The following is a 27143-nucleotide window of genomic DNA, read 5'->3' as shown; positions in this document are numbered from 1 at the left end:
ACTTACCCACTACAGATGTCAGGCTCACTGGTCTGTAGTTCCCAGGCTTTTCCCTGCCGCCCTTCTTAAACAAAGGCACAACATTTGCTACCCTCCAATCTTCAGGCACCTCACCTGTAGCGGTGGATGATTCAAATATCTCTGCTAGGGGACCCGCAATTTCCTCCCTAACCTCCCATAACGTCCTGGGATACATTTCATCAGGTCCCGGAGATTTATCTACCTTGATGCGCGTTAAGACTTCCAGCACCTCCCTCTCTGTAATATGTACACTCCTCAAGACATCACTATTTATTTCCCCAAGTTCCCTAACATCCATGCCTTTCTCAACCGTAAATACCGATGTGAAATATTCATTCAGGATCTCACCCATCTCTTGTGGTTCCGCACATAGATGACCTTGTTGATCCTTAAGAGGCCCTACTCTCTCCCTAGTTACCCTTTTGCCCTTTATGTATTTGTAGAAGCTCTTTGGATTCACCTTTGCCTGATCTGCCAAAGCAATCTCATATCCCCTTTTTGCCCTCCTGATTTCTCTCTTAACTCTACTCCGGCAATCTCTATACTCTTCAAGGGATCCACTTGATCCCAGCTGCCTATGCATGTCATATGCCTCCTTCTTATTTTTGACTAGTGCCTCAATCTCCCGAGTCATCCAAGGTTCCCTACTTCTACCAGCCTTGCCCTTCACTTTATAAGGAATGTGCTTACCCTGAACCCTGGTTAACACACTTTTGAAAGCCTCCCACTTACCAGACGTCCCTTTGCCTGCCAACAGACTCTCCCAATCAACTTCTGAAAGTTCCTGTCTAATACCATCAAAATTGGCCTTTCCCCAATTTAGAATTTTAACTTTTGGGCCAGACCTATCCTTCTCCATAGCTATCTTAAAACTAATGGAATTATGATCACGGGTCCCAAAGTGATCCCTCACTAACACTTCTGTCACCTGCCCTTCCTTATTTCCCAAGAGGAGGTCAAGTTTTGCCCCCTCTCTAGTCGGGCCATCCACATACTGAATGAGAAATTCCTCCTGAATACACTCAACAAATTTCTCTCCATCCAAGCCCCTAATGCTATGGCTGTCCCAGTCAATGTTGGGAAAGTTAAAGTCCCCTACTATTACCACCCTATTTTTCTTGCAGCTGTCTGTAATCTCCTTACATATTTGCTCCTCAATTTCCCGTTGACTATTTGGGGGTCTGTAGTACAATCCTATCAAAGTGATCTCTCCCTTCTTATTTTTCAGTTCTACCCATATGGACTCAGTGGGCGAACCCTCGGATATATCCCCTCTCACTACTGCCGTGATGTTCTCCCTAATCAAGAACGCAACTCCCCCTCCTCTCTTACCTCCTGCTCTATCTTTCCTATAGCATCTGTACCCTGGAACATTGAGCTGCCAGTCCTGCCCCTCCCTTAGCCATGTTTCAGTAATAGCTATAACATCCCAGTCCCATGTACCCATCCATGCCCTGAGTTCATCTGCCTTGCCCATCAGACTTCTTGCATTGAAATAAATGCAGTTTAATCTAGACTTCCCTTGGTCTTTGCCCTGCTTTCTCAGACCATCTGTCCGGTCATGTTCTGTACACTCTCCCTTACTGCCTTTTGTTTCTGTCACCACTTTATTTCCCACTGACTTCCTGCATCGGTTCCCATCCCCCTGCCACATTAGTTTAAACCCTCCCCAACAGCACTGGCAAACACTCCCCCTAGGACATTGGTTCCAGTCCTGCCCAGATGCAGACCGTCCAATTTGTACTGGTCCCACCTCCCCCAGAACCAGCCATGATCTTTTTGAATGGCGCAGCAGGCTCGAAGGGCCATTTGGCCTACTCCTGCTCCTATTTCTTATATTCTTATGAGATAGCACTCACACTTCCTCTTCTGTCTGACCCTATGCCCAAAAATGCTTCCGGTGTGACCCTCGTGCATGATAGTGAGGCCCCAGAGGAAGTTCAATAGCTGATGATGTCAGCATGACGGAGTGCACATCTCGTATGCTCTGCACTATTTGCTCCCCAATAATGCTGGGAGAGGAGGATTGGCCGCATGTGTGTATTTGCTCACACTCACAAAGTCAGAGGGATCCAGTCCAGAAAGTACATAACAGAAACCAGTTTGAATTTGCCAATCTTGCTAAAAATTGGTATAAACAGATACCATGTAAAAAATTCTTCGACAACACCTCCCAAACCCGCGACCTCTACCACCTAGAAGGATAAAGGCGGCAGGCGCACGGGAACAACACCACCTGCACGTTCCCCTCCAAGTCACACATCATCCCAACTTGGAAATATATCGCCGTTCTTTCATCGTTGTTGGGTCAAAATCCTGGAACTCCCTTCCTAACAGCACAGCGGGAGCACCTTCACCACACGGACTGCAGCGGTTCAAGGCGGCAGCTCACCACCACCTTCTCGAGGGCAATTAGGGATGGTCAATAAATACTGGCCTTGCCAGCGGCGCCCATGTCCCATGAATGAATAAAAACATTATGACTTGAAACAGTCTTATTTCTGCCACTGCAATAATTCGTTTATTTTAAATGTTAACCTATTATGTTAAAATAATGGCGGAAGGAATTTCATAAGTATGTGTTAAGCGTACCTACACTAGTATCCTAAGATATAACTTCAAAGCCAAATTGTTTAATTCTCCAAACTGTCAACAGGTATGTTTCAACTGCCAATCGTATTCATTGGTTAAAACATTAGAGTGATATAAGCTGATCACACTACTTAACTGTCAACATCTAAAGGACATTCATGATTCAGTGCTTGCACTAATTCATCTCCTACATTGATATTATGCAGTTCTTACAAGCCTTTATTGCAGCCCTCAGCAAGATTCCAGCCAGCCTCACCTTTTCCTGCTCCCACACAATACTTAATGATTCTTACCTGAATGTAAAAGAAGCTGATAAATGACTAGACTAATGGTGGATGTCTATTCATATGATGTTGATTTTACTTCAATTACTTCAAAGTTCAGCCAACTTATTCTTTTGTAATGTCTTTTTTGTAACCTGTTCTCCAGGTGTTGAACACCAATGCTCCAGGCCTGAAATGCTATGCTTTGCTGTGTTCCATAGTGAGGTGAAAGGTGTACTTCTTAGCCTGATTATTTGCATATGTGCTTGTGTGTTTTCGTTTCATGATCTATCAGTATATATCAGCAGGATGGGAGTCGCAGGTGGGTTTCGCAATGCTTAAAGCCAGTGTTGCTTGCTCTTACTGGGAGCAGTTAACTCTCCCCCACCCCATCTCGCAGTTTCAAATGTTCCATGCTTCAAAATAAAGTAGGCAGATGTATAACATCAATGAAAAAATAACATTTTTAAATAAAGAAAATAAGGCAGCTTTCTTCTTGTAAAAACACCATATAATGTGGCCACTTTTGGAGAAGTAGAGAGCGGAAATGGGGGGAAGAAATATGACACATTTGAAGGTGGCAAGCATGCACCATATTTAGTGAATGCAGTTGAAGAAAGAAGAAATTTGCATTTATTTAGGATCTAATGTCTTTCAAATATCCTAAAGCTCTTCACATGTGATGAAGCCCCTTCAAGTGCAGTTACTGTTATGTCGTCAAATACAGCAGTTATTTTGTGCACAGCAAGGGCCAACAGCCATGAGATGAATGACCAGTTAATATGCTTTTGGTAGTAGGTTAGTGTGGTTGCATTGCCCGAGGAGAGTGGAGGATGAGTGTGGCTGCACTTGGGAAGGGTTTGCGTGTGTGATGGCGGTGTAGTTACAAATAAGTATGGCCGTAAGTATGGTTGGTGGCTGTGGATCTTTAGCAAGTCATTCTGCCAAAAGTTGAGTATCCTTAGATCACTAATAAACCAACTTGACACTGCATCAAATGTTCAGAAATATACAGTTACTACTGTAGCATATCCAAAGATTTTTTTTTTAACATCTGCCACCAATGTGTCTGGAGGAATACCATTTCCTGGACAGCTCACTGGAACCGTATCCTATTCAAGCTGCAAACACTGTAGGAGTTCTTCCTCATTTCATGGTGGATTTACCCCTTTCCTCTTATTCTTTTCTAGTTAATTCCAGAGATTTGCCACGGGTTTCTGGTTAGGTCTCTGCAATCCAACGCTGCGATTTTTTTTCCCTTTGTTGCTCTATTTTTGTTCATGGTAGGTCGCATGGTCATATTGGACCACCCGAGGGAAACAATAGGACAGAATCTTGCGATTATTTTCAAACTAGCTGCAACAGCCTCTGCCATGAAACCAGATATGAGGGCTAGATTCATGCAAGGAAAACTATCCCAACCATAAATGACTTACCATTTTTATTAAATGTTGAAATTGAGCAGTACATATTGATTCATGCATCTGCCACCACACTTTCTGTCTATTACTTTGAAAGATATTTACATTGATTAATCTAAATTCAATATGATTTTATTGATTATTTTTGATCATTACCAAGCTCACTGGTGTCTTAACCATCTCAATGTTTAGTTGTCTCAGGAGAAAATTATTTTTTCTTACCCACACTTAAAAAAAAATCTACCAAGAAGAGTTTTTGTATAAGAGTGTCAACCATTGCTCTGTAGAATAAATAAGATAATCACTACAAATATGACACTAACAATTTAAAGGGTTATGCTGCATGTAGTTGTCTAAATTGTCACTGCTGCCGTACTGGACGTTACGTAAGTGTGATGTATTTCCTTGTTGGTCCATTAATTTCTGTTGCTTCAGAAAATTGTTCCAAAATGGTTCTTTAACAAAAACACAATGAGAATTTCCAGAATCAACTGAATTATTTTAATATTCTCCAATAAAACAAAACATGGACCATTTATTGCTAAAGATATTCCTTACAGATAAAATTACTGTTTCAGAAAATTAGTAATCAATGAAAAGTAATTTTACAATAAGTCTTTGTTCAGCCTATAAACAAGTTTAAATAACAAAAGTCATAAAGCTCAAGTGCATTAAGAAAATAATTCAAGAACATTTTTCAACTGTATTTTTATTTTAGGCCAACTGCCAAATTATAATAAATAAGAGAACACCGGTGTTTTATGGACAATAAATTGTTCATTTCTCATGCAATCTAACAACAAGCAGAATTTAAATACACATGAACACTGGCAAACGGTGTAATTTTGACACATAAAAAGAAAACTAATCTTGGCAATATTATGTAACTGTACAGCTGGATAACTTCAGACATAAGCTGCGTCAATCACTGAAAAGATTCAGAACTTGTATTTGCATTTATATTTTAACCTTTGTATGGCTTCCACTGTGGTACATTTTCAAAAATGTAAACTACAGAATTCCAGTATGTTACAGAGAGCCACATACCCAATGTTTCAGCTGGTAGTTAAAAGCATATTGCAATGCATCACAAAGTAAAATAAAGTTAAGCAAATGGCTCTCCCAAACATATCCATGAATTTTTTTCTCCCCCAAGAGATCACTGTAAAAGATAAAGCTTTTAGTCACTGTCACTGGTTAAGTTCATGGGATGTTGAAGATAAATAAACTCGCTGACTGCACCCAATTAGACAGGATGCTGTCAATCCTGTTTACATAAAAGTTAAAAATTCATGTACTTTAACTTAGAGGAAGGGGAATACTTTGTATAATTTGCTCCCTCCTTCCCAGTTACACCAATGCCTCTCAGTTTTGAACTGACTCCTACTGTATTTTTGTGAAGGGTTCCCTGTGGAGCACAGCAGATATCACAAAGGGGATCTCATGCAGCATATCTGCTATCAGCTGGAACATTTTCTGCATAGAACAAGTCCAACTGGGAATTGAGTTTGCTCTAGTCATGCACAACATATTGGAATTAATTACACTTGGGGGACACCTTCCTTTGGTGACGTAAGGGGGTACAGCTATTTGAATGAATTATTTTGCTGTGCTCTGCAGAACGGTTCTTTAAGTAAAAAGTTGTTTTTATAACATTCTCTTATTAAGAATATTCTGGAGGACATGCGAGGTGGTAAATACTTTGCACTTAAAGTTAGCTTAGAACACTTGATTCAAATTCTCCAGTTTGAGGTTGAATCTGGATCCTCTGCGCTTCCGTTCTTCGTAAAAACTGACCCAAATTCTAGGGGGGGGGGGCAAATCTTGCATTCGCTGTCCCTACATCCAAGCACATTTTTGGGGGCATTCCTGGGCTACGCTGGAAATTCCAGCAGCATACCCCCCTCAGGCCCAATGGGACATACATGAGCTGAGAGCTGTTGCAGATCTTGTACTGGGCCTTCCAAAGGCCCCTGAAGATTTACTGGCATGAGAGATTGATTATCTTAAACTGACAGACCATTTTTTGCCTTTGGGGGAAAATACATATTTTTGTTTTGGAATTTCTCTTCAGCCCATTTAAAGCCTCTGGCACCCCATCGGGATCTACAGCTTTGGCTGTAAATGGCCAGGAGTCCAGTTCCACTGCAGTTCTGGCGGCATAGACGGGACCCAGAATTGTAGACCCCAAATATGTACACTACTGCTTATAAGCCATTAATTTTTTTTAAAGAGAGGATTTTTGTTTTACATCTCTTGGATGATGTAATGAAACTACTTCTCCCTCTAACAGTCAAATTGACAGCATGTTACCTTTTTCTATGGATAATCTATTGGTTAACGGTGAAGGACAGTGACTCGGACCTTTATCAATAGTAATTTGTAGAATAATTAAGGTATACAGTTTCTTAAGGACTTAAGGGACACTACATTCCAGTTAGCAGCAATTGTGTACAGATTCAAAAAGCAGTACAGCTTACAGTATTTGGAATTTTGTTTGGTTTTGGATTTCCTGGAACTAATTTAAGGAGGGTGACCGGTCTGTATTCCACATGAGCTCTATATATGGCCATTTGGTCTGCAAACAGCGCTTGATTGGAGTGTCATCAGTTCGCACCATTGGATCCTCAAAGCCCATGACAACAGCAGTTCCCTCGACAAACATAACCTTTTGAAGATCAGAAGGAATATCATTTAAAAAAAAATAATCCGACAAGCTGAAAAATGTTTGGTCAATCAGAAATGTAAGTGGTTTTTATTTTGTAATGCCTTTTCAAAAGTATGCAGTTGCATGTATATTTATGGGCAGGGTTAGTGTACTCCAAAACAGTTAGGTATTAAAGTGCTGCTTCTTTAGTAACAGCTACATTTTGCATGTGAAACAAATAAACCACTCTATGGGCAGGGGAGCCGTCACATATAGAGTTCACAGCCTTTTCTACATTAACCTTTTAATGCTAAGGACAGCTGTGTAAGGTATACTTAATCTTTTGACCTACAAGTACACAGCAAATGAAAGAAAAGAAAAAGAGATCATGAGAATACCAAAATAAGAGGCGAGAGTTCTTTCAACTCCCAAGTCAAGAGGCTGGATGAATGGTAAAAGGTCACTGTGGCCTGTTTTCTTTCTCTGTGGTGTCTAATTGTTCCCAGTGGTTTGTAAAGGTTTGTTTAAGCTAATAAAGAAGAAGTGTTTAATCAACCTGTTTTCCCTTTAGCGGAGAATGTACCGTAACCTTTTTTTGGGGGAAGGTGGTAGGAGGCTCAAGGATGAGCTTTTAAAAAATATATCATTCTCTTCCTTCCCTCTTGGCTCTTTCCGTGACATGCTCAACCACCTTGCTAATATTGCTTTGAAACCACTTGCTGGGCAATGTAAAAGTGGGTCGAAGGGTAATTTTATCAGTCTGCACTGCTGGCAACGCACGTCACAAATTTGGGCGTGCACTGTCCAAGATTTTCGGGCCATAATAGTTAGAAAATGGTCGTCAGAGTGCGCTTGAATTTCTGATGAGCGCGGCTGGCGAGCGAGGCTCCCTCTCGCAGCGTGGATTTGTAAAATTACCCCGAAAGAGGCATGGCTGAAATATTGAGAACTGTGTGCCCTACTATCCCATGGCACAGTTACGTGGTATTCTAATGCCACTGTACAGCCTCGTGACCTTATTTTTAAGCAAAGATCTTTATCTGATTACAAGTTAATTGATACAATTGGCAAGTCTTTGATAAGTGCATGGCATCAAATGCAAATCATTAACAACATCAAATAAAATAAATTGGCACTGCAATTTAATACACATTTTAATAACTAAATTTACTTAACGGACCTGGTGAGAAGAGGGCACTTTCGAGTTGGACGCCTGATTTGCACCCTGCCTTATTTCACACTCCACTGACTTCAACGGAGATTAAAATGGAGCGGAGTGTAAATCAGGTGTTCAACTCGAACACACCCCGTTCTCAGCAGGCGCGTTAGGTTAAAATGTTTCCAAAAGTTAACCTTTCCTATTACTATTTTATTACTGTACTAGTTTGTACTTGGAAAAATTTGCAAAGGTATGGGGACAGAGCAGAGGAGTGGGACTAATTGGATAGCTCTCTCAAAGAGCTGGCACAGGCATGATGGGCCGAATGGCTTCCTTCTGTGCTGTATGATTCTATGATTCTACTAGCATTAGTTTTTAATATGCTTGTCAGAACCCACGCCAAAAATTACACCCACAGTTTGGATAACAGCGGCAAAATTAACTGTCAATTCCTCAAAATATCTCCATGGTCTTTATAAAATTGCTGTTCTTATTAAAAAGTGAGTTTAATATAGATAACCGAATCATATTGTCAACATGCACATATTCAACCAGGGGTTTCAAAAGTGGCAGGAAATGCAGATGATTAGCAAACAGTTAAGCTCGATTCTTGCCTTACCTTTTCAGTGTGGTTAGACTGCTTCAACCCATTGTAGTGGTAAACAGTAAATGAATCTGGAATAGTAGATTCCTGAAAATACAGCAAAATTGGGAGACATTCACATGGATTTTGCACTTTTGTTTTCCAAACTGTACTATGCAGCTTTGGGATTTAATTCCAATCGTCACATTCTGTCAGTCAAGTTACACAAAGATTAAAGCAGCAGCTGTCAACAGATCTAACAGAGTAGTTACTTTCTACAAATAAATGCTTATGTATGTAGCGCAGAAATACTAATGAAACCAGGCAAATTAGATGGTGATGCATGTAACACACAACTACTGAAGAAAATGTATAAATGACATGTTTTATTATGTATTCCTTTGCTAAATGCATACTTATTTATGGTACAGAAATAAAAAAGCACAAAACTAACAAATTACTCTAACACTTATAGCTACATAGTGGTTATGTTACTGGACTAGTAATCCAGAGGCCTGGACTAAAAATCCGGAGTCATGAGTTCAAATCCCGCCACGGCAGCTGGCGAATTTAAATTCAATTAATTAAATTCAATTAATTAAATAAAAATCTGGAATTAAAATACTGGTATCAGTAATGGTGGCCATGAAACTACCGGATTGTCGTAAAAACCCATCTGGTTCACTAATGTCCTTTAGGGAAGGAAACCTGCCGTCCTTACCCGGTCTGGCCTATATGTGACTCCAGACCCACAGCAATGTGGATGATTCTTAATTGCCCTCTGAAATGGCCTAGCAAGCCACTCAGTTGTAAAATCTCGCTACGAAAAGTCATAATAAGAATAAAACCGGACAGACCACCCGGCATCGGACCACGACGCACCGGACACGACAACGGCAAACCAAGCCCAGTCGACCCTGCAAAGTCCTCCTCACTAACATCTGGGGACTTGTGCCAAAATTGGGAGAGCTGTCCCACAGACTAGTCAAGCAACAGTCTGACATAGCCATACTCACAGAATCATACCTTTCAGCCAACGTCCCAGACTCTTCCATCACCATCCCTGGGTATGTCCTGTCCCACCGGCAGAACAGACCGACCAGAGGTGGCGGTACAGTGATATAAAGTCAGGAGGGAGTGGCCCTGGGAGTCCTCAACATTGACTCTGGACCCCATGAAATCTCATGGCATCAGGTCAAACATGGGCAAGGAAACCTCCTGCTGATTACCACCTACCGTCCTCCTCCATGTTGAACACCACTTGGAGGAAGCACTGAGGGAAGCAAGGGCACAGAATTTACTCTGGGTGGGGGACTTCAATGTCCATCACCGAGAGTGGCTCAGTAGCACCACCACTGACCGAGCTGGCCGAGTCCTGAAGGACATAGCTGTCAGACTGGGCCTGCGGCATGTGGTGAGCGAACCAACGAGGGAAAAACTTACTTGACCTCGTCCTCACCAATCGACCTGTCGCAAATGCATCTGTCCACGACAGTATTGGTAGGAGTGACCGCCGCACAGTCCTCATGGAGACGAAGTCCCGTCTTTGCACTGAGGACACCATCCAACGTGTTGTGTGGCACTACCACCGTGCTAAATGGGATAGATTCAGAACAGATCCAGCAGCTCAAAATTGGGCATCTATGAGGCACTGTGTGCCATCCGCAGCAGAATTGTATTCCAGCACAATCTGTAACCTCATGGCCCGGCATATTCCTCACTCTACCATTACCAACAAGCCAGGGGATCAACCCTGGTTCAATGAGGAGTGTAGAAGAGCATGCCAGAAGCAGCACCAGGCGTACCTAAAAATGAGGTGCCAACCTGGTGAAGCTACAACTCAGAACTACATGCATGCTAAACAGCAGAAGCAACATGCTGTAGACAGAACTAAGCGATTCCACAACCAACGGATCAGATCAAAGCTCTGCAGTCCTGCCACATCCAGTCGTGAATGGTGGTGGACAATTAAACAACTAACGGGAGGAGGAGGCTCTGCAAACATCCCCATCCTCAATGATGGCGGAGTCCAGCACGTGAGTGCAAAAGACAAGTCTGACGCGTTTGCAACCATCTTCAGCCAGAAGTGCCGAGTGGATGATCCATCTCGGCCTCCTCCCGATATCCCCACCTTCACAGAAGCCAGTCTTCAGCCAATTCGATTCACTCCACGTGATATCAAGAAACGGTTGAGTGCACTGGATACAGTAAAGGCTATGGGCCCCGACAACATCCCAGCTGTAGTGCTGAAGACTTGTGCTCCAGAACTAGCTGCGCCTCTAGCTAAGGGGGAAAACTCTCCAGTGGCTGGAGTCATACCTAGCACAAAGGAAGATGGTAGTGGTTGTTGGAGGCCAATCATCTCAGCCCCAGGACATTGCTGCAGGAGTTCCTCAGGGCAGTGTCCTAGGCCCAACCATCTTCAGCTGCTTCATCAATGACATTCCCTCCATCATAAGGTCAGAAATGGGGATGTTCCCTGATGATTGCACAATGTTCAGTTCCATTCGCAACCCCTCAAATAACGAAGCAGTCCGAACCCGCATGCAGCAAGACCTGGATAACATCCAGGCTTGGGCTCATAAGTGGCAAGTAACATTCGCACCAAATAAGTGCCAGGCAATGACCATCTCCAACAAGAGAGAGTCTAACCACCTCCCCTTGACATTCAATGGCATTACCATCGCTGAATCCCCCACCATCAACATCCTGGGGGTCACCATTGACCAGAAACGTAACTGGACCAGCCATATAAATACTGTGGCTACGAGAGCAGGTCAGAGGCTGGGTATTCTGCGGCGAGTGACTCAACTCCTGACTCCCCAAAGCCTTTCCACCATCTACAAGGCACAAGTCAGGAGTGTGATGGAATACTCTCCACTTGCTTGGATGAGAGCAGCTCCAACAACACTCAAGAAGCTCGACACCATCCAAGATAAAGCAGCCCACTTGATTGGCACCCCATCCACCACCCTAAACATTCACTCCCTTCACCACCGGCGCACAGTGGCTGCAGTGTGTACCATCCACAGGATGCACTGCAGCAACTCGCCAAGGCTTCTTCGACAGCACCTTCCAAATCTGCGACCTCTACCACCTAGAAGGACAAGAGCAGCAGGCACATGGGAACAACACCACCTGCACGTTCCCCTTCAAGTCACACACCATCCTGACTTGGAAATATATCGCCGTTCCTTCATCGTCGCTGGGTCAAAATCCTGGAACTCCCTTCCTAACAGCACTGTGGGAGAACCGTCACCACACGGACTGCAGCGGTTCAAGAAGGCGGCTCACCACCACCTTCTCAAGGGCAATTAAGGATGGGCAATAAATGCCGGCCTCGCCAGCGACGCCCACATCCCAGGAACGAATAAAAAAAAGCAAAGCTACAAAATACGTGGCTTTTCATTGTAGTAAATCAAGGCTGATATTACATGCTATCTAAGTTGCAGTGTACCCATGATTTTCTAATAAGCCATCCACTGCTTGCAAGGCCTTGCCAGTGGTATAGAGTCTCAGATAACTTTGCCCTCTAAGTCAGTATTTCAGGTCTTTTTAAAAAAAGCTATTAAATTTGAAAGCTGTGTAATGCGCACCAAATCCCACCTCACCCTTTCTCTAGGTCAAAAAAGGCCATTTTCGAAAGCTCTGGAAATTATTCCAAAAATTCCAAAATGTGTTTAGAAAATGACATCACCGTTTTCAAACTGAAAATACATAGTGCTACATTTATTCAAACCTTTTTGCAAACAAAAACTTTGAAAATACAGTAAACAACTAAGCATGGTACTCTCAATGGAATCCAACAACTACAAATAGAGATTCATAAAATAACTCAATTGTTTAAGAACGTCATTGCTGCTTAATGGGTTTTATCTATTTCATAGTTGTCACAGGAAAAAACACCTTGTCTCCCCAGTGTAACCTGAACAACTGTGTGCAAGATATATTTTTCAACCATACAATATAAAGCCCCTTTTATATTTACCTTAGATAATACGTTTCCTCCTCCCTTTCAATGCCACTCTATGCCATAAACTGAGAGGGCAAGCAACCTATCCCTAGCTCCCTGCCAATTCTGGTTTGCTACCATCCACTAGGAATTGTACAGTGGTAGCCTCCCTGGCTCACAAGTTTCCTCAATCCAGACAGGTTCCTTTAAATTTAGTGCTTATCCTGCCGTCACAGATGAGATCAATAACTCACCACGTGGGGAACCCACAATTTACATGGCTCCACAAATCACATGTACATTAAATTTAAATCGATTTTTTTTAAAAACATAAATTCGGCTAGTAAATAATGGAAGTGGATGCCCCAAACATAACAAATACTACTTTGCAGGGACATTGGTGAAGGATCAAATTTGCATCCAATAACATGATATTCTCTGCAAAGTCACCAAGCGACCATTCCTGCAAGTCAATGTGAGAATCACAATTACAATCCTCAGTGAAGGTTAAGGCCCTTAAACTAGAGCTATCAACATTAAACAATTCCCTGGTGTATGATTTTCTGTTGTAAGCTGTACACCTGGGGAGTTGCCTTGCACCAAAACAATAAATGTGGTTAAAAATGTCAAGCTGCATCAGTCACATGGGTTACAGGGGACACCAAGTGACATTGATATATTCTTTTCTCTCTTATCCACTTCCTAAAGTTCTTTTCTTTTTCTACCTCTACTTGTCTTTCTTCACAGCCTGCCTGACTGAGATTTAATAACTTTATATCAGCATTCTCTCGCTCTCCAGTGAAAGGAGATAAGAAAAATGGTGTGCTTTGCAATACAGGCTATAGAAATATGTGATCAATATTCCAAGGAGGGAGGGAAGGAGACTGTGATCTTGTGTGATTCTGCTGATGAGTGCAGGAGACTTGGTAGGTTAGTTTAAGTCCCATTGCTTGAGTAAATTATACAGAATTCTCAATGCGCAAAAAGGACAAAGCTATTTTTCACCATGGTTGCAGATAGGGAAGTAGCTGGAGTGTAGCTAACTACCTATGAACCTTTGAGTTTGAAATTAAATCAAATGGGAAATGAATTTTAAAAAATTGAAGTGATGCCTGTGAATACAGCTATGTTTATGTTAACAAACAAATAACTTCACCATTACCCCATGAGACTTTAAATGGGACCGTCCTTATTTATTGTTTTAAGTTATGAATTTACAAAGGTTGCAGATTTCTCTTGCAGGCCACCCAAATTCAGTTCGTGAATGTGAACTTCTACAGAGATTAATCATACCACATGCTGTGTTGGTTCAAAAGATATCCTTTTCCCCAAATACAGTGCAAAACATACAATTTTTTTTAAAACTTGGAATTAAGCAAATTATAACTTGTCCCATTGTAGATATTCTCAAAAGGGGAAAAATCTTGATTTTTGCTTTATGTTTGCCACCAGTGCTAGATTTATTGCTCACTTTTGTGGCAGATGTCTCATAATTAGCAGTTGCAACAATACAGAAAGTGCAAATGTTGAAGCTTGTAAATTCAAAAAGACCATAAAGTCTAGATGTAGAACCCAAGGTAGGTTCTTTCAGTCAAAGTAAAAAAAAACTGTCTTTACCAAGCCAATCTCAGGCACAAGATTGCAGAATGAACAAGAGTGATTTTTTGGGGGGGGCGGGGCGGGCGGGGGAGAGGATTAAACTACCTACAATTGTTTGATATGGGGCAAACCTAGCAAAGGCATTCAGGGTGTTCCTGTATCATAAGAAAGAGAACGAGTCAAGTCAGAACAATGGGACCCATAGATTGAAGATGAATTAACCACTTGTTCTTGTTTGAGATGAATAACTTTATTTATGGTTATCTGTTTCTCTCAAAGTATTGGCATTACTTCCCTTTAAAGGAGGCATGTGAAATAGGATCATGCAGTTGCTTAGAAAATCCACTGTTTTTTTCTGTGCCTGCTAATGCAGAAGAGTTAACACAACCTGTGACCTTCTCCACCAAGATGTCTAAGCTTTCTGTCCTTGTGGGCTGCTTAGCTGCATACCATGAAATCCCATGCGCCATGTATAAAGTTGAACACAATGCTCCCGTTAATTTGCATTAATCTCAAGCCAGCAACAGGGGCGGTGTTTGTCTTGCGGGGGCACCATGCAAAGGTTCAGTTTGGAGCTCCTACATTTTACTAGACAAGGGAGGAACTTGCCTGACTCTTCACACATTATTTACATTGATCAGGAATTAACTATTGAAATCACAGCTTCCTCCCCCCTCCTATTTGCACACGTATCGTTAAGGTGCTCGCGTCCCCAACACAAGCCGATGATACCTAGTTAATCTAAACTGATAGCGGGAACGCACTGATTGACTTGCACGTAGTCTCTGAAATTCCACTGTTGCAGGAATGACCCCGCATCCAATGGGAACAGTTCTAAGGAATTCAACTGTCAGGTTAGTGTAGCAGATGCTGCCTTGATGGAGAATATCAGAGCCCGTTGCCACAATGCGGCGGTAGTTGTGAACTGCCACGACGTATGCGTGTGTGTGGCTGTTTCTCTGAATCGAGCACCTGTACTGGTTTCAATTGCACGGCCCTAACCCCACCTTGGCTGCTAATACTAACAGGTCTTGGGTGTAATGATTTAGGATTTATCCACCAATGAGGTAACAGCACTATGAACATATCTTTCCCAATCTCCAGACCTATAACATTCAAACGGGACAAACCTGCAAATAAGAAATAAAAGTGCAAATAGAACGTGGCCCACGAATGTAATTTAGACACCCCTGTTTAAACCAATTGCTGTTTCAAAGACATTGTCCTGGAGTCTTGATTGTTTGACATAATAGGCTAGTATAAGGTTAGTCTGTCCGCAGCAGAATTGATTGATTCTGAATCTACATCTGGAAGACCTGTTTGCCAACCAGTATTTATGAATATTGTCCTGTTCTTATAATCAAATGCATTGGGTTTATCTGTTCTCAGTTGAAAGAGACTTTGGTAGCAACAGACACGAATATGCAAGAAAGCATCAACAGCTCTTCTCTCAGAATGTGCTTGAGTTTCCCACCGGTGACAGGATGCTACAGAACCAGTATCCATTCTAACTTCTGTAAGAAAGCAGCTCAGACCACAGTAGAAGTACTTGAGCTATAGGAGCCTCGCATAGAGCCACATGCCTGCAACTTCAAAGACAGCAGCTGGCATTCATTTACTGCTCTTAGGTAGGCTATCACAAGACTCAGTTGCCAGGCTGTTATGCTATTAAGCTATTAAGATTACCAACAACTGATAAATCTAGAGTAGATAGTCTGCCTCCAGGGAGATGGAGTAGTTCTGGTGGAGGGTTGCAAGTCAGGGTAGAATCTTGATCCCCCGGGTTTCACTCCATTTACACTGCTCAAGAAATCCAGATTGGTTGGATGGGCTGGCGGGCACTTCTTCTGCCTGTCCCACTCACATCAAGCCAGCACTTAGGAGGGAGGGGGGTGGGTTGTCTGGGGGTGTCCCCGGGAATCCTGCCAAGAGTGCCTTCAATTGGTCCAGTGGGATCACTGATGTCTGAGATCAGGCATCATTTCCATGCAGGTCCTATTGAAGGTCACATGAATGAACAGGCTAATGGTAATCAATTGTTGCTGCGTGGTCCCACTATTCTGGGCCAGAATTGGAATAAAATTCCTTTGACATTTGTCTTCACTCCAATCTCGCTGCCTTCGTGGGTCAGGTACTCTTTGCCACTGCTATGGGCATGGTTGCCCGCCTCGATTACTTAGATGATTCCATCCCTGGGATTTGAGATGGGGTCACCGGAAGGTCAAAGTGGGTGGATGTTCCACTCCAATGCACCTCCATCAGTGTGGTGGAGCCATAGAATTTGTTTTCTCCTGTCATATGCACTCATTCTGTCAGCAAAACTCAGTTGTAACCAAAATAAAATTACCAGAAATATTAAATTCAAATAGAAGATACAAAACCACACAGCAAAATTGTGAACCAGAAAAGCATTAAACAAATAGAAATGGAAAATAAGAGTGCACACATTATATGTAAACAACAGAGTTGAAGTTCCTCTTGTGCACTTTCCATCGGCCGTCTTCAGTGCAGTGCTGACAAGTCAGGAAATAGGTCACTTCACGCTGTTTTGGCTAGAGAATACTGCATGGGATGAGGGGATCTACAAGATGAAAGGGAATTAAACTGCCGAAGAGGAGGAGAAAAAAATCTTCCAACCATACTAAATACATAATGGAGGCATTCCTTTAAAATAAGGTGCAGAGAACACAAAGGAAAGCAATCCTCAAACTTTCGCAGGTGAGGCAAAGTTATTGCAAGACGTAACACAATCTCTGCTCAGATTACTTCAGATTCTGCTGTAGTTTAGTTTCTAGGGGATTACAATGTTATCAGAATCCTGTGATTGTGTTATTCCCTTATGACAATCTCCGCAACTTATTTTATATACCGATAAGTCTCGCTGCCAGCAGTGCATATTGGATATTTGGGACGGCGCTGCCCACAATGTTCTTCCCATAATGGACAAGAGATCGAGAGAAAATGAGCAACTCATAAAATTACCCCATGGTGTCTTTATCTGAATGATAAAGTATGATGACTGCTTTCCTTTGTGTTTATTTTAATTTGCTCCATTGATTTTTCTTTCATAACGAAGCTTTTAGCCTCCATTCAGTATTGTTTTTGATGGCACAACTGACATCTAGAACTCTGCAACCTAACATCCTGGAGCACCTATATATGTTTTTCAAATCCTGCACAAGCATTATTTTGTTAAAATACAAAATGAGAAGCTTTACCTGCTCCGGAAAAAATTCTTGTAGAAATGTTCCCAGTAGGATGATTCCTAGTCCTTCAGGGTCTAATTTGCTCTTCATAATGTTTACACTGAAACAGAGAAAACATGATACTGAATTAGGCACGTCAAACAACGCATGCAGACTATAAACAGTTTTCAGTTCTAGATTACACAAAATACACAATGGCACTTGATGGTTTACAGAAAATAAACCAAGTGATGCTGGACAGGTCACGCATCTTCTTTATGTAATACATCAATTATGTGCTTTTGCAGATCTTTTTTTATGATGCCACTAATAACTTGCATTCATATAGCACCTTTAAAGCAGCATATATCCCAAAGCACTTCACAGAGCAGAAATGGATGCCAAACAGGAGTAGGGGAAGCATTTGGGGAGTGCCTGAAGGCATAGTTGAAGACATATGTTTTGAGGAGGCTTTTGAAGGTGGGGAGAGTTGTAGTAACATGAACAGGTTTATGGAGAGCGTTTCAGAATGCAGGGCCAAGGTGGCTGAAGGTTCTTCTACTCATAGTGGAGTGGAGGGAGTGGAAAGTCAGAAGAGCAGAGCACACAACCTGGGACATACTGCTGAAGGAAGTTGCAGAGGTAGGGTTGGAGAAGTCATGCAGGAATCTGTAAATGAAGACAAGAACTTTGAATTCAATGTGTTGAGATATGGAGAACCAGGGAAGATCAGCAAGCACAGGGGTGATGGGTGAGTGGCATTTAGTGCATAATAGGATGCATTTGACAGAGCTTTGGACAAGTTGGGAGCTTATGTTGTGTGGAGCTCAGGAGGCTGGCAAGGACACATTGGAGAAGTCAAGTATGGAGGTGATGAAGGCTTGGATCATAGTTTCGACAGTGATAGGAATGAGGTAAGGGCAAACAAAGGCGATGTTGAAGAGGTGGAAACAAGTGGATTTGATGATGAATACGATACAGGGTTTGAAATCTAGCTCAAGATCAAACAGGACACCAAGAATGTGTACTAGTGTGCAGAGCCTCAACAAGCAGCTGAGAGGGGTTGGCATCAGGGGCAAGAGTGCCGATTTTTTGATGGGAGATGAACAGGATGAATTCAGTCTTGCCAATATTTAGTTGTAAAAGTTCTGGCTCATCCCCGATTTCTCAGACAAGCAGTCAGATAGCATAGGTGTTTGTGGAACCGAAGGTGATGAAAAGGTAGAGCTAGGTGTTGCTAAGTGTAAACTGAAGGAAACAGTGGCTAAGAGCAGTACGTAGGCAAGAAAAAGGAGGGATGGAGGATGGGACCTTGGAGTACGTTGAAGGTGACTATGTGGGGATGAGAGGCAAAGTCAGTGAAGGTGTTGTGCTGGCTATGCTGAGGAATGGAACGAAATGAGCGGAGTTGACCACACAAAAAAGAGGCTGTGGAGGAAGATGGAATGTCGACCATATCGAACACAACAGAAAGGTCAAGGAAGACAAGGAGATATATTACACCCTGGTCATAGGTTGTAATGACAAAGGATGTCTCTGGTGATTTTGACCAGAATGGTCTTGATGTTGTAGATAGGTCAGAAGTTGGACTGAACAAAGTGGTGATGCCACTTTTTGCACAAAGGTGAACTGGATGCACACGAGATGCAGCTGCAGAAAGTTAGTGATGGAAATGGGGGTAAGGAGGAGGTTAAATGGGAAACTATGGGATGGAAACTGTGGGAAAAAAATGTGCTGTACGAGACACATTAGGGGAAACTTTCAACTTCGATGGAGGCGTAAAATGGGTGGTAGTCAATGGAAAAGAAAACCAGGCGAGGTGTATAACGGACGGTTGATCTACTACTGCCTGTTTTATGCCTCTGCCGAAGTTGAAAGTTTTGCCCATACTGTGAAAGGAAGTGATGGTAGATCGAAGAGCAAGGGACAAAGAATGGAGCAAGAAGAAAGAAGGGAGAATAGAAGAGAATATGATTTACAGAAGGTAGTTCTAATTGATCTCAAATTTATTGTGGGAGGAAAAATTGAGATCAGCAATCAAAATTAACTGAGGGATAACTACTGTGACTAGTGGCATACCAACCTTTGATAGTGGTGCAGGGTTTGGAAATAATCCACTGCAAATAAATCATTACTAACTTCAGTATAAATGAGTGGTAATAAACTAGATAAGGAAAATCCGAATATCATTTGATGTCTCAAGATCTACAACAAGTCATATTCAAATAAATTTTTTTTTATTCGTTCACGGGATGTGGGCGTCGCTGGCGAGGCCAGCATTTATTGCCCATCCCTAATTGCCCTCGAGAAGGTGGTGGTGAGCTGCCTTCTTGAACCGCTGCAGTGTGTGTGGTGAAGGTTCTCCCACAGTGCTGTTAGGAAGGGAGTTCCAGGATTTTGACCCAGCGACAATGAAGGAACGGCGATATATTTCCAAGTCGGGATGGTGTGTGGCTTGGAGGGGAATGTGCAGGTGGTGTTGTTCCCATGTGCCTGCTGCTCTTGTCCTTCTAGGTGGTAGAGGTCGCGGGTTTGGGAGGTGCTGTCGAAGAAGCCTTGGCGAGCTGCTGCAGTGCATCCTGTGGATGGTACACACTGCAGCCACTGTGTGCCGGTGGTGAAGGGAGTGAATGTTTAGGGTGGTGGATGGGGTGCCAATCAAGCGGGCTGCTTTATCTTGGATGGTGTCGAGCTTCTTGAGTGTTGTTGGAGCTGCACTCATCCAAGCAAGTGGAGAGTATTCCATCACACTCCTGACTTGTGCCTTGTAGATGGTGGAAAGGCTTTGGGGAGTCAGGAGGTGAGTCACTCGCCGCAGAATACTCAGCCTCTGACCTGCTCTCGTAGCCACAGTATTTATATGGCTGGTCCAGTTACGTTTCTGGTCAATGGTGACCCCCAGGATGTTGATGGTGGGGGATTCAGCGATGGTAATGCCGTTGAATGTCAAGGGGAGGTGGTTAGACTCTCTCTTGTTGGAGATGGTCATTGCCTGGCACTTATCTGGCGCAAATGTTACTTGCCACTTATGAGCCCAAGCCTGGATGTTGTCCAGGTCTTGCTGCATGCGGACTCGGACTGCTTCATTATTTGAGGGGTTGCGAATGGAACTGAATACTGTGCAGTCATCAGCGAACATCCCCATTTCTGACCTTATGATGGAGGGAATGTCATTGATGAAGCAGCTGAAGATGGTTGGGCCTAGGACACTGCCCTGAGGAACTCCTGCAGCAATGTCCTGGGGCTGAGATGATTGGCCTCCAACAACCACTACCATCTTCCTTTGTGCTAGGTATGACTCCAGCCACTGGAGAGTTTTGCCTGATTCCCATTGACTTCAATTTTACTAGGGTTCCTTGGTACCGCACTCGGTCAAATGCTGCCTTGATGTCAAGGGCAGTCACTCTCACCTCACCTCTGGAATTCAGCTCTTTTATCCATGTTTGGACCAAGGCTGCAATGAGGTCTGGAGCCGAGTGGTCCTGGCAGAACCCAAACTGAGCATCGGTGAGCAGGATTTTGGTGAGTAAGTGCCGCTTGATAGCACTGTCGACGACACCTTCCATCACTTTGCTGATGATTGAGAGTAGACTGATGGGGCGGTAATTGGCCGGATTGGATTTGTCCTGCTTTTTGTGGACAGGACATACCTGGGCAATTTTCCACATTGTCGGGTAGATGCCAGTGTTGTAGCTGTACTGGAACAGCTTGGCTAGAGGCGCAGCTAGTTCTGGAGCACCAGTCTTCAGCAGGGATGTTGTCGGGGCCCATAGCCTTTGCTGTATCCAGTGCACTCAGCCGTTTCTTGATATCACGTGGAGTGAATCGAATTGGCCGAAGACTGGCTTCTGTGATGGTGGGGATATCGGGAGGAGGCCGAGATGGATCATCCACTCGGCACTTCTGGCTGAAGATGGTTGCAAATGCTTCAGCCTTGTCTTTTGCACTCACGTGCTGGACTCCGCCGTCATTTAGGATGGGGATGTTTGCAGAGCCTCCTCCTCCCGTTAGTTGTTTAATTGTCCACCACCATTCACGACTGGATGTGGCAGGACTGCAGAGCTTTGATCCGATCCGTTGGTTGTGGAATCGCTTAGTTCTGTCTATAGCATGTTGCTTCCGCTGTTTAGCATGCATGTAGTCCTGAGTTGTAGCTTCACCAGGTTGGCACCTCATTTTTCGGTACGCCTGGTGCTGCTCCTGGCATGCTCTTCTGCACTCCTCATTGAACCAGGGTTGATCCCCTGGCTTGTTGGTAATGGAAGATGAGTGGTAATAAACTAGATAAGGAAAATCTGAATATCATTTGATGTCTCAAGATCTACAACAAGTCATATTCAAATAAATATAAACACTTATAGCTTCATTTGTATAACAGAGATGAAGTATCATAAAGGTCTTGGCCCCAACTATAACTTATGTTTATACTGTTCAAATCTTCTCCCCTGCTCCTCGTCCCTCTCTCCATAGCAGTGGTGCCAGAATTAAATTGCAGTTGGCTTTTTTGCCAGCACAATCTGTTACTATTCAAAACTATTTGCTTTGCATCGCCTTTTTTGGGAGAAAAACTCACATCAGGTCATTTGTGTTTAACTTCTTATGAAAGCAAAGACAAAATAGAATCCAGAGATGCCATTTGTCAGCATTCAAGAATGGTACTGCAATGTGCAGAGGAGAAAAAAATCCTCTGATTAAACAGATGATGTGTTCAATGTGCTTTCCTTCTGACAGGATTTTAATTTTGACACTTTAAGGCTATGAACAAGAGCAATACTTTGCAGGCAAGCTTTTGAATTAGAAAATACATTTTTAAGCTGCCCATTGTGACTAGGATGGTTACATGTGCTAAACTATATTTAGATCACAGCAACAAGCTGGTTCATAGGCACAATGTATATTTCCTTGAAATCCACAGTAAGAAAGGAAGACAGAGTTGATTTTGTCCATGAAAATTTCAAGATACATGTGTAGGTTGTTTTATTTTTTGGAATCTCAACACATTAACAGGACAGGTTCACATGGCATTCCAGACACTGAAAGCTTACAGATATGCATTGAGTACATTGGCCAGGCTTTGAGAGCTTGGGTGGCACTGTGCGAGAGAAGGTAACAGGAAGTCATTAGCTGCACAGCACTTGGCAACCACAATTTGGTCAAATAAAGCTTGAAATTTAATTTTCTTCATTTTAGAATACATTCAAAATAAATTCACGGTTGTGCATGTTTTGTAGTAGCATTTTGTCAATATTGTTTACCTTTCTGCTGCCCAACATTTACTTGGTAAACGGCAATTGCTTTAAGACATCATTGTTCATTTCCCATGCCAGTCAGTTATACTACATGCTCATGGGAAACTCTTCAACTTTAACCCATTGGGGTCATGGTTAGCAGTAAGTGATTTGCAACGTTATTAATGTGAAGAGGGTACACTGGGTTATTTGTTGATGTTTACATCCCACTGGGTATATAGTGGTAGTGCTTATCCAGGATCTCTCTTTCTCTCTTTGCATCAGGGAATATCTTGAATAACTTGTGGAAATTGTGGAATTCTTCAAAGTGTTAGTACACAGAGAAGTTGTCCAAACAAAACATGAGCAACAATTCATCCTCTTTTTAAAAAAAAAAGCACACAAACTTGTGAATAAAGGGCAATAAAAGACAATCGGGCCCATCAATGCTCATCCTATGAGTTAGATGGTGAAACCTTGTGCGCACTCTCCCTAATTGCTAGTAATGCTAATGTCTGGGGAGGCACAAAAGAGAACAAGACTTGAGGCCAATTTCAGGAAAAACACTAGGAAATTCCTCCCCAACTCCCGAAGGCATCAAGAAAGCTCCAGGAGACCATGGTTACCCAGAATATATCAACAGGCATACTTAAAAACCCGTCACCCAAATATGCCCCAATGTCCTTAGCAATATAGGACCAGAAAAGGCCATTTCTATCTGTCAGTTCCAAAGGTAATAGATTTCCTACCTCACTTTGCCTTTCATACCCTTCAATAGCCTTGTCTGCCGAACAATCATCCATCCACCCTCTTGAAATTTATTACATTCTCCACTTGCACTGCCTTAGCTATTTGCACTTGCATTAGCTATACCTAATGTTCACTACCCTCTGTGCAAAGAAGTTGTAACTTAACTATGCATTCATTTTTTTCTCATTTAAGCTTGAATGCATGTCCCCTTGTCCTAGAGCTTGCATTAATATTGAATATATCTCTGGGATCCAGTATATCTAGTCCTTTTAGAATCTTAAATATCTCAATAAAATTACCTCTAAGCCACCTTTTTTCCCCCCAATATAAACATCCCTAGTATCGAAAGTCTTTCCTCATGCACGGGTGTCCAATCTCATTTATCCAATTAGTTGCCCTTATTTGTATTCCATTCAAGGTCAGATATCTCAGATGCAAAATGGTTTCCAGAATTATACATGTCAATTGACAGAAGCTGACCAACAGCTTCAGAAAAGCTGATACAGACCCCCAAAAAACTTCTGAAATATTGGCCTGTAATATGTGAAGACAAGAAGTTAGATGGAGAGTGCAGAGGAATATGGATTTTTTTTCATAAGCTAAGCCGCAGATGTACCCAGCATTCCATCACTTTTATTGCAGTATACAAAAGCATAGTTAGCAGCAGCAGTGATTTATAACCTATTGAAGTGGGATGTGAGTTCTGAAGACATGAGATTTTTTTTCTATGAGATTATGCCCCCTTCTCAGATATTTTGATTTTTTGATACCTGATTTGGAGCATTTTTTTGATGCTTTGAAGCCTACCGTAATTCTGATAGTAAATCTCAGTGTCATCTTAAATTAGTAAAAAGCATCATCACTCCAACCCCATTCCCTATTTTATTTCCAAACCCTAGTGATCAGTACAGTGATATGAGTTACTAAATAAAACCAATTAATGTAGTCACAGCAGGGAACATTCATCTTATCTTAAAAGCGTTGTTGCAACCAGTATTGAAGAAAATAAACTTTCACCTAAACTAACAGCTGGGCATGCTCCAAAAAGTTCTTCTAAGGGAAATTAAAAGTTTTTATATGCTGCATTTTGGCAGCTTGTCTGTTATGTAGACTTTCCTGTTAATTCTGAATAATTTCTTTGCTCAGGAAAAAATTTGAATTATCCACGAGTTGGAATTAAGTAATTTTAATAAAACAGCAAAAGGCTTTTTGTTTTACACAAGTTTAATTCTAATTAATGTGTCATCTGAATTAAGCAAGTTCAAATTAAGAGTAGACGATATATAAATTCTTTGGGACAAACATTAATTAAACATAACCTGTGACTGTGGAAGGAATTTTAACTCCAAAAATGGGTGTGTTGGAAGTTAAAATGAATGATTTTTCTAGCACGACCACAACCCGGCACCAACGCACCTGCTTCTGGGTTTAACGGAGATGCATTTGGATGCATGCGAGTAACATACTCGCCAGAGGCGGGTCCCTAATTAGTGCAGGCAGGCGGGTAGTTATCAGAGTAATCAATGTCATTATGATGTTAATTTATCATGTGATTCATATCAATTAGTGTTAATTGTATTCAGGTGGTGTGTCAACTAGGGACTCTCGTATCCTTTTTATACGAGAGCTCATCTAAGGTGTGGTGTGTGTAAGGGGAATCTCTGTGAATAAAGGCTTGGAAGCAGCTAAAGACCAGGCTCTAGTATTCTGTCCTTCACCATTTGGCTATCCAGTTTTAACATGGTAGCAGAGAATGGTGGAGGTTGGAAACTATGTGTTTTATTTTGGACATAAAAACAAAACTTGAAAGCTGAGTGGCCATTGTGGAAAATGGCAGAAAGAAAGTTTAAATAGTCAAGATATGATTTCCATTCAATGGGGAGTTTGAACCATTTGACCAGTGGAAGAATGTGGTTGATACTCTGCCAAAGAGAAAACAAGGCATAGCCTTGGCATTGTCGCTGCCAGAATGAAGTAAAATCAGAAGTCAGGTATTTTGTTCCTGAGATGGATGCAGATTATTTGGATAATGATGAAGGTTTTACCTTTCTAATAGGATTTCTGGATTAAATCTATAAGATAGATGGCCTGGTCAGCATTTGATAGATTTTGGAAAATGGACAGTCATTCAATGGAAGAGTATATCATTGACTTTAACAAATTGTACAAAAGGTTGACAAAGTTCAAATTAGGAATCCCTGGATCGGTACTAATGTTTAAATTACTAGATTGTGCTAAGGTGTCTCATATGGACAGGCAACTGGTCCTAACTGGCGTCCAGTTTTTGGAAATGGAGATGCTGTTTGATCAAATGGATGCTGCCTTAAAATAATTCCTGGGGAAACAGTCATTCCCTTCAGCCTTCATGGAACACATGGGGTTTTCCGCTGTGACACAAAGAATAGACTATTTGATGGTTACCAGGTTTCGAAGTGTTCCAGATACTAAATGCAGGTGCCAGACCTGGTTTCAAAATTTAAGAGACTGGACATAGCATCAATAAGGGTTAAAGACAGCCAAGATTGGTGATGAAAGCAGGTGCAGCAAATCCAGTTATATCAACAGAAGACAAAACTGGGACAGTAATAACAGGTGAATCAGTCCCAGGAATGCCCAAGGAAAAATCAGTAGATGCTTTAGATATGACTAAGTATCATTATGAGGTGGATTGCCCAGAGTGAAGATGCAGGGTCTTTGAATTAAGCATGAAGAAAGTAGCTCTGAGGAAGAGAATGAAGATAATTATGAATCTGAACAGATCATACTGGTCACAAGGAGTTTTAATACTATGATGAATGTATTAGTCGCTGATTCCTTTAACTGTGCGATGTTATCATGCATGTACTTCAACTGTATGCGGGGTAGATTGGTTAAAATGTTATCTTGATTCACTAAGTGGGATTGAATCAAGATTAAGGAACATAAAAGTCTTACATGTTTTAGGTTTGGAGATGACAACACCTTGAGGTCACTCGAGAGTGGTAATTCCATGCAAGAAAGCTGGAATAAGCCAGTTTAAGTGTGGCTGTAGTCTCTAGTGAAACACCTATGCTTTTGGGTAAACCTTCTGTGAAAAAGGCAAAAATGAAACTTGACATGGAACAGAATGAGGCAATCATTTTTGGGAGATAGTTTGATCATCAGAGTATCAGGCAAGTATTAATGGCATCAGGTGATTAGGATAAGCGAGAAAAAAAAAAGTTGTCTTAAAGTTACATAGACAATTTGTCCACCCTACTTGTCAATGTTCTTCACTCAGAGGGTGGTGAACCTGTGGAATTCTCAACCACAGAAGGCAGTGGAGGCCAAGTCATTAGATGTATTCAAGAAGGAGAGAGATATATTTCTTAATGCTAAAGGGATATGGGGAATAAGTGGGAACAGGGTACTGAGTTAGACTATCAGCCATGATCATTTTGAATGGCAGAGCAGGCCCGAAGGGCCGAAAGGCCTACTCTTGCTCCTATTTTCCATGTTTCTATGTTTAAAAATCCTGCTAAAAGATGCAGCAGTAGTTGATGAGCATAGGAGGCTAACAGAAGAGATTAGTGAGAACTGTGAAATCTGTAAGTATAGACTGATGCCCCCACATCCTATTGTAAGTCTTCCATTAGCACGTTATTCATCGAGGCAGTTGCCATGGATCTAAAGGTATGGGACAAAGACAGATGTTTTCATCTTACATTTTATTGACCTGGCTGAGATTTAGTATTTCTACACTAGTATATAGTAAGGAGAGGGTG

At 42.1% G+C, this 27143-nt stretch overlaps 1 protein-coding gene across 1 annotated transcript in view; it reads right to left on the bottom strand.

Annotated features, from left to right (window-relative positions):
- Nucleotides 1–4812: 4812 nt before the first annotated feature.
- The window catches only part of mindy3 (MINDY lysine 48 deubiquitinase 3), a 150167-nt gene continuing 127836 nt past the window's right edge, over nt 4813–27143 (bottom strand). The window contains exons 13-15 of the mRNA XM_068006718.1: nt 17456–17543; nt 8723–8794; nt 4813–6965 (exon numbers count right to left, since the gene is read on the bottom strand). Of these exons, the coding sequence (XP_067862819.1) occupies nt 6816–6965; nt 8723–8794; nt 17456–17543 (310 nt within the window). The 3' untranslated portion in view covers nt 4813–6815. The remainder of the gene's footprint in view (nt 6966–8722; nt 8795–17455; nt 17544–27143) is intronic.

Source organism: Heptranchias perlo, chromosome 2 (genome assembly GCF_035084215.1).
Source record: "Heptranchias perlo isolate sHepPer1 chromosome 2, sHepPer1.hap1, whole genome shotgun sequence".
NCBI lineage: Eukaryota > Metazoa > Chordata > Chondrichthyes > Hexanchiformes > Hexanchidae > Heptranchias > Heptranchias perlo.
The sequence above is the reverse complement of the archived record's forward strand: the minus strand, read 5'-3'. Positions and strand labels throughout refer to the sequence as shown.